The sequence below is a fragment of the Gavialis gangeticus genome, unplaced genomic scaffold, assembly GCF_001723915.1.
Source record: "Gavialis gangeticus isolate Ggan-Ray unplaced genomic scaffold, GavGan_comp1, whole genome shotgun sequence".
Lineage (NCBI taxonomy): Eukaryota > Metazoa > Chordata > Crocodylia > Gavialidae > Gavialis > Gavialis gangeticus.
The window spans coordinates 51,050,435-51,059,226 of record NW_017728997.1 but is presented as its reverse complement, the minus strand read 5'-3'; the positions used below and the strand labels follow the sequence as shown (position 1 = coordinate 51,059,226).

Here is an 8,792-nt window from a genome sequence, read left to right as displayed (position 1 = left end):
GGGACCTTCTTCTTACCCCCTATGTATTTAAGAAAGGACTTCTTATTGTCCTTAATCTGGGAAGCTAGTCCCAGTTCCATCTCTGCCTTGGCCTTCCTAACTACCCCCCTATATCCCCGAGCAACTGCAGAATAGCCCTCCCTGGTGATGACCCCTTCTTTCCATTGGGTGTAAGCCTCCTTTTTAGCAAGGAGACATTCCTGGATGCTTTTGGTGAGCCATGGAGGCTTGTGTGCTCTCCTGCTCCCTTTGATCCTCGTTGGGTGCACCAGTCCATTGCAGACCTCAGTGTCATGTGGGCTGGTTTGGGACATCCCTTATTATGATTTTGGACTCAACATCGGAGATAAGTATGGAGAAGAGTTAAAGTTGTGAGTCACCTTACCTCTGTTTCCATACTCTCCAAAATATGGAGTTTTAGGTTTTATCCTACACCATAATTAAAACTCAGGTGGATCTGAAACTCACACTTGTGATCTACTTGCTATCCAAATAGCCATCTGAATTGCACTTTTTATGGTGATGGTTTGCATCAAAATAATTGCTACAGTTCATTTGCAGTGACCCAAAACTACATCTTATATTTTTCCTATTCTGGGGCTCTTGCTTAAATGCACCTGAACTTGCCTCTTACCTTGTGAAAAAACACTGTCTCCAGCAGGTTGATAATGGAAGCTTCATGATGTAGCTGAGGTAACATAGAAAAATTAAATAGCACAGGTCAGGTAAACAGAGACACTAAGGTTATCATCATCAACTATGGTGTACGTGAAAATTGGCATATCATGGAGATGGTTTCTAATACAAACATGTGCAAGATCCAGGCTTATCAGTCAAATGCAACTGATTAGATGGATTCAATTTTAATGCATATGTGCAGGCTTTGTAAACTACAGTCCCAGCAAGCAACATTTCCTCACGATCTGAGCACAAGTGGTTATGGTCAAGATGAAGCACTGCATGCTGGAAATTAGGGTCTTTCTGAACTGCATCTCTATTAACAATGTTCAGTGCAACTGTAAGCTGTAAATTTATCATGAAAATTAATTGCAGCCTTCAGGTTCCTGGCAGGCTGCTAATGTGGCCCTTTTACTGGAGTACATTGCTGATTTAATCAAAGAAAATCTCACTGGCTGATTTTAGGTAGTGCTCTGAGATATTGCAGTGTCCCCAGCTGCTGATGCTGGTATCAGTCCCACTGCCAAAGGGCCCACAAAAACTGAACCAGGGTTGACAGTTATTTCAACTGGAGGGCTGCTTAATGAGTTTTTGTGAGCTGTTGAGTGGTGCAAGGGCAGCCCTGCCCCCTAGTTGCCATCCTGGGACTGGAAGTCCTGTCCCTAACCCCTGATTTTTGCCACCAGAAGTCCCTCCCCTTGCCCCCAGAGTACTCCTTTTTTGGGGGGGTGGAGGGGGTGAAGGGGAATTGTCATCTGAACCAGAAAAAACCCAAATCCTATACAGGTTTTCCTCACTTATGCTGTACATGCATTCCTGGAAAATACCACATAACTTAAATTCACATACAGGGAACCCACTTTACAATGTAATAAATAGGGATACGTTCTAAGACCTTGCCTGTACTGACCCCCAGACCCATTTCTACCACTTTTACAAGACAATTTTGGTACTCACAAACAGCAGACAGTACACACAAGCACAGGGTGGCGGTCAATGTCACCATAATGGGGATGGCAACTACAGAAACACGTGTCACAGACAACGAGTGAGAAGCACAGATCCATGCCAGAGACTATATTTTGGTGTGTGTCACTGCCGCAATGCACCACACAAAGCAGATGACTGAGGGCTTCCACCACACTGTTCACATAAGTGTGAATTTACCTCGCATATAATGAATTTTTGGTATGAAAGAGTTATCACATAAGAGCAAATTTGCACATACAGAACCCACATAAAGTGAGGGAAACCTGTACTAAAAGTCAAACATTTACTACAACATATTTTAATTTTCCTACAAAAAATATTTTTTGTCATGATTTGTGTTTGTGTAGTGCATATAAAAGTGACTGCATAATGGGTCAAAAATAAAGTCCTACTCTTGTATTTGTGTGGGGGGAGTGTGTGGAGTGTGGTTGGGGTGGAGGTGTCTGTATAGTGGAGTGTGTGCACGTTGGGTTTGTGAGGCGGTGTGGCTGTGTGTGTTGGGGGTGTAGGGTATGTTGCAGGGTGTGTGTGTATGTGGGGGGTTGTGGGGGCAGGGTGTGGGTGTGTGGGGCTTATGGGGTATGAGGGAGGGTTGGGGGTGTTGGAATCCCCCACACACACTTCCCTCCAGGGCGCACAGCTCCTGCTGCTGGTGGCAGCAGCAGCAGACGGGGGCCCCTGGGGCACTGCCACCTGGCAGCAGCAGCTCCAGCCAGAGCTGCACATCGTGGCAAAGAGTGCAGCCAGGCCGGCCCACCTCTATTGCACAGTGCTCCCCACCATGCACATGCATCTCCTGGCACTTGTGCGCCACCGCGAGAAGCCCTGCGTTCTGCAACCAGCTGCCATCATGGAAGCAGGGGGCATGGCTCCCCAAACTTCTGGCGGAGTCACAGCAGCTGCACATGGTGGGGAAGGTAGCCGGCTCTGTCACACTGGACTTCCCCCACTGGTGCACGAGTGCCAGTAGATGCACATCTGTGGTGGGGAGCCCCGCACAACAGAGGCAAACTGACTTGGCTTGTTGCCACATGTAGCTCTAGCCAGAGCCATACACCACTGGGCAGCAGTGCCTGTGCAGGATACAAGTTCCCTGAGCACTCCCACCTGCTGCTACTGCTGCCAGTAGCAGTGGGTGATGTACCCCAAGGGGAGGAGAGTGTGGGGGGTCCCCACAACCCCCACCTTTTCTTACACCCACACCCTGCCCACCCAACCTCTGTGCTCCTGCCACCCCCCAGGCATGGGCTCTGTGCTCCCACCAGCCCCAGCTTCCCGCCCCCGTTACAGCTCCTTCAACCCCCGCCGCTTCCCTGCCTGCTGCCTGGAGTGAGCACTTCAGCAGGGAGACAAGAAGGAGCTGCTGGACACTGGGAAAGCCAAGCAGGTCCCCCAACAGCTGCAGCAATGGCAGCAGCAGCTCTGCCTGGAAGCTTGTGCACTGGCTGACCTGGGCACTTCTGTGCACCAGGGTGAAAGCAAGGTGCAGACTGGCTGGGGTACAATTAAGTGGTGGGCACCAACGGGTCAGATGGTGTTGCCTGGCAGGCAAGATTTGGCCGTGGGCCGTATTTTGCCCCTTCCTGGTTTAACCCAAAAGATCACTCAGATGGTAGAAGTTGTGAAGATGATTCAGGAAGCACAAAGGCAGTAGTAGTAGCTTATAAGATTGCTTTTAAGATATGAAGTTATGAATTAGCATTGCTATTGGTGGTAGTTGTGACTATTATATACCTTGAAGGGTTAGGCTGTCATTCAGCTCCCCTCCATGGCATTACTGTTACACTTAGCAGAGATCCTGATGGCCATGTGTGTCTGGGTGCTAATAAAGACATGTCTTTGTTAAAAGTAGCTCCAGCTTCATTGCACTGAATCCACAACATGACAGTGGTGATTATATCTTTCTTTGAAACAGCCACCAGAAGTGGAGTAGAGAATTAGATGGCTCATTAGCATTTCTGTTTCCACAATCTGTAGCTTCCTATCATTGTTACAGATGGAGAGCACCTCCTGATTCAGGGTTAGCAAATGGAGATATCTATAGAGCTTATAGCAACTTGTGGGTTGCAACTCAAAAGTGGGTCACAAGAATATATGAAAGGTTGCAGACAAACTTTAAAAATGGATCAACAAACCTTAAAAATGGATACTCCTTTAAAGGAGAAAAATGTGGGAAACTGACTTTTCCCTTGCAAGCTGGCAGAGTTCCAGCCTGCAAGGGGCTGCTTAGACCATCCCCTGCCCCACACATCCTCCCCCCACCCCACACACTGGAGAGTTGGGTTCTGGGGCCGTTAGTCAGAAGTGAGGGGCACTGGCTCAGGACTGACCATGGATGTTTACAAATGGGTCCTGGTACAAAAAAGGTTGAGAATCACTGGCTTATAGGACACACAAGATCCCAGCAGAATTTAGTAAAATCCCAGAGAACTGTGATTGCCCTTCTTCCATGTGCAAATGGAGTGCAAATAGCTGAGAGTCCTGTCCAGAAGCCTGTGGGCTGCACTAACTAAAGAACACAGAAATTCAATGCAGAAAAAACTGTTACTATTACATTTGGAAGCAAGATGTTCAGTGTACTGTGCATGTCCAGTGCTTGAATGAAATGTATAAATCACAACCCTCTCAACTTTGGGTCATTCAGAATTCTGTGGCTTCTTTTTTCTAAAAACAGTAGGACTGTGGTGATGGCCCACATTCTGGGCAAATGCCAAGCTTTCTAATTATACTCCAATGTCTGTATCCAGTTGAATTTTCAATGGAGACGCTGCCTCTTTTATTATTCTAAGCCAGTGATTCTCAACCAGGGTGCTGGGACACACAGGAGTGCTGCAAGACCCTTTGAAGGGTGCCATGAGGTGTAAGCAGATAAGCCAAGTGTGAGGCTAAAAGGAGGTAAGTGCAGACCTCAGGCTCAGTCGATGCTTAGCCATTCCCTTGTTCACACTACCTGGCCAGTCTGCAAAGAGGTAAGCATTGTAATAAATGTTAGTTTTTGAAATGAGGTGTGCTCCATTCACAAAAATTATGAAGGGCCACTTTGAGCCTATTAAGGGGTGCCTTAAGTCTAAAAAGGTTGAGAGCCACTATCCTAAACTATCAGGATGCTGCAACATTATGTAAAGCAGCTGCAACGTTCCACCCCAAAGATGGATGCACTTTATGGGTAGGGGAAGTGATCTTTGTGTAAAGTTGTTTGGGATTCTTGTAAAGAAGGCCAAGTTATCATTAAGCCACTGACTAAAATCTCTTTTCCTTCTCCAGGACAATAACTGTTTTATATTACACAAGCATTTACTGCAAGAAAAGTCTCAATGCTTATCCTAGTGGAATGCAGGCTAGCTGGGGAAGAGCCTCCAGTACTGAATCCTGTTCTTCAAAGCCCTCATTGTACTCACCACTAAGTAGATGGGAAAGGTGCTTTTTGGTTTGAAATCCTTAAGCCGGCACAAAACAGGGAAGACTTTGTGCTTCCAAATCTCCACAGAGATCAATTCTTCAATAAGGACAGGGATCTGGACAGGGAAGTAGACAGTGGAAAGAGATCTTTCAGATTCAGTGCATGGTCCAGGCAGGTGAAACCTCACCAAAAAGGTTAAATTGCCACAAGTGTGTTTCAGTCTTAGGAGAAGAAGATGCTAGCATATACTGCAGCTGGCAGTTGTATCCCAATTGTCAGTTTTGCTGCACTACTAGTGTTAAACCTAGACACCATTATGATCATCAACACAGCATTGGCCTTATCTCACAAACTGTCGGTTCTGAGACTAATACCTCTGCATCCCCCTCCTCTCATTGTGAGACTATGCATCAGGAGCGGGTAGATGGGGATAAAGGTATGGGGGAAGACAGAGTGATCTGCTGAGTCTATTTTCCAGTCCAGCAACATTTCAAAAGGGACCACATTTATCCCTAAGATAAACTCCACTGACTTCAGAGTTACAGCTGGGTTGAATGTGGCCACAATCATAAGAGAGAGACTGAATGTGTTTGCAACCAGGTGGCAACCCCTTCTTGTTCCATTCTGAGGCCTTCACACCCTTAAATGTAGAAAATTGGGAGGGATTTCTGGAAAGAGCAACAACTATGATTTTCAAATCACAACAATGACTAGAAGAGAAAAACAGATGTAACTAATTTAGGTGTACTGGGTATATTAACAAGCTTTTAAAGAAACAGGATGTTGGCTGCCACAGTCCTCCTGCTTTACCTGTGGTAGGTTAGAGCATTATATAGAATCACAGAAAACGAGGGTTGGAAGGGACCTCAGGACCTCAAAGCAGGACCAGCCCCAACTAGAACATCTCAGCCAAGGCATTGTCTAGCCAGATCTTAAAAACTTCCAAGGATGGAGCTTCCACCACCTCTCCAGGTAACCTGTTCTAGTGTTTTACTGTCCTCATAGTGAGAAAATTCTTCCCAATGTCTAACCTAAACTTCTCTTGTTGCAACTTGAGACCATTGCTCCTTGTTCTGTCATCTGCCACCACTGAGAACAGTCTAGCTCTATCCTCTTTGGAACCACCCTGCAGGTAGTTGAAGACTATTATTAAATCCCTCCTCAGTCTTCTCTTCTCTAGACTAAATAACCCCAGTTCCCTCCACCTCTTCTCATAATCATGTGCCCCAGTCCTCTGACCATTTTTGTTGATATACATGCTGGACTCTCTCCAATTTGTCCACATCCTTTCTGTAGCAGGGAGCCCAAAACTGGACACAGTATTCCAGATGTGGCCTCACCAGTGCTGAACAGAGGGGAAGAATCACTTCTCTTGATCCCTTGTTGTGCTGGCAATGCTCCTACTGATGCAGTCCAGTAGGCCATTAGCCTTCCTGGCAACAAGGACACGCCGTTGGCTCATACTCGGCTTATTGTCCACTGTAAACCCCAGGTCCTTTTCTGCAGAGCTGTTGCCCAGCCAGAGAGCTCCCAGCCTGTACCAATGCTGTAGTTCCCTGGATCCTCCTTCTTTCCTTTCCTAAAGATGGCCACTATATTTGTCTTTTCCAATCATCTGGGACCTCTCCTGATTGGTTTGAGTTTTCCAAGATTATGGCCAGTGGCTCTGCAATCACATCAGTCAACTCCCTCAGCATCTTCAGGTGCATCTCATCTGGCCCCAGCCCCAGCCTTTCTAAATAGTCCCTAACCTGTTCTTTTGCTATAGTTGGCTGCTAATGTTCTCCCCAAACTATACTGCCCAGTGCAGTAGTCTGAGAGCTGACCTTGCCTGTAAAGACAGAAGTGAAAACAGTATTGAGTACTTCAGCCTTTTCTGCCTCTATCACTAGGTTTCCTTCCCCATTCAGTAATGGACCCATACTTTGCCTGATCCTCCTCTTGCTACTGACATACTTGTAGAAACCCTTCTTGTTACCCTTCATGTCCCTTGCTAATGGCAGCAGTGAGAAGCAATGAGTGGGGGGAACGGGGATCAGCACAGGGCCTGTGTTACGCCGGTGCCCGAGGTCAGAGCCGGTGGGGGCCCAGGGCAGAGCAGAAACAGCGCAGACCCCGGCTGACATGTATGACTGGAACGGCCAACAGGCTAATGGGGAGAGGTGGCAGTGGCAAGAAGCAGTGATAACCAGTTACCTATATTCACATTCATTCCCATGGGCAAACGGATTTCACTTAGTGCAGTTTTGCTTAGCACTTGGTTTTTCAGGAACCAATTAAGAGCGCCAAGTGGGGGTTGCCTGTAGTTTTACTAAGAGATTAGATTACAGATTAGTATAGGAGGGTTGGTATAGGGACAATCCTGTTTTAGGCAGTAGTTTAGACTAGATCAGGGGTGGGCAACATACAGCCCACGGACTGGATTCAACCCACCAAGGGATTTTATCCACCCACAGTGGGTCCCTCAGCCCTGCCTGATGCAGGTACAGGTGACAGCCTGGGCTGTGGTGTGCACAGCCAACCACATTACCCCTGGGCACACAGTAGGGCTGGGGTGGCATAATGGCTACACTCATTTCCCAGCCATACCTGCAGTGATAAATCCTTCCAGCTGTGGCTGCTTCCAGCCCCAGCCCTGTTGCCCATGCAAACTGGCCTGTCTGCCCCACCCATTGCTGGGAGTGCCATATGCAACAGGTAGGCGAGGTCTTCATGAAGGCAGGAGGCAGGATGTGCTCTAACTGGTGGATGGGATGGGGCCCCGGCAGGTAGGAAGCAACATCCAGGAGTGTGATGGATGGACAGCTGCCAGGCCAGGGCCAGGAATGAGGCTGGGATTGTGCAGCAGTGACAGTGTAGGGCTGGGGCCTGGGACTGAGCCATGATCCACTGCTTGCACATCTCTGTGACAGGTGCTGGCTCCACGGACAGGTGTGTAGGGGGGAGCAGATTGCAGTTGTCATGGCCCTGTACTCCCTGCACACCCGCAGTCCCATCCCACCCACCTGGCTGAGTGTGCCCCGCCCACATGGGTCCTGGGTTGGTCTCCATGAAGACCCCGGGATTGCTGGGTGGTGGCAGCATGGGGCCGTGGCAGAGCCATGAACCACTCCTGCCACATGCCTGCCTGAGGGACCAGCAGGGGTGGATCACAGCCCCACAACCCTGAACCCAGCCCCAACCCTCCCCCCTCACCTGCCCAGCTGAGCACTAGGCACAGTCCCTTCCAGCCCTGGTTCTCTAGGATCCCCTAACCAACAGCAGCAAGACCCAAGGCACGGTTTAGTGAAGGCCAGCAGTAACTTGAACCAGTAGAACGTCCCCGGGCAGGTGGATTCTCCATCACCTCAAGCCTTGCAGCTGGTCTTTCTACAAACACTGGGCCCAGCCTCAGCCTCCAGCTACACGGGTGACTCGGCCCAGGCGGAGGTGGGCCGCCCTCGCCCCCCAGGCAGGCAGGCCAGGCCAGGCTGTCCCCGCGCCGCAGCCCCACCCGGCCGGGCCCGGGGCGCTCCGGGACAGCCCCAGCAACGCCGCGGGCAGGAGGCCGCAGGGACCGGGGCCGGGCCCGGCCGCTCACCTTGGCGCGGCTGCTGAGGACCTCGGCGAGCAGCTGGTCCCGGCCCGCGCTGGCGCTCAGCACCGCCTGCATGTTCAGCCGCTCCACCCGCTCGTGCTGCCGCAGCCACCTGCGCGCGACAAGGGGCGGTGGATGCCGGCCCGG

General features: G+C 49.6%; 1 protein-coding gene across 1 annotated transcript in view; it reads right to left on the bottom strand.

The window, feature by feature from the left end:
• The window catches only part of ZMYND10 (zinc finger MYND-type containing 10), a gene marked incomplete at its 5' end in the record, with an annotated part of 23,061 nt that extends 14,272 nt beyond the window's left edge, over positions 1–8,789 (bottom strand). Inside the window, 3 exons of the mRNA XM_019504629.1 lie at positions 635–688; positions 5,067–5,183; positions 8,649–8,789. Coding sequence (XP_019360174.1) covers positions 635–688; positions 5,067–5,183; positions 8,649–8,789 — 312 coding nt within the window. The remainder of the gene's footprint in view (positions 1–634; positions 689–5,066; positions 5,184–8,648) is intronic.
• Between the last annotated feature and the right edge of the window lie 3 nt (positions 8,790–8,792).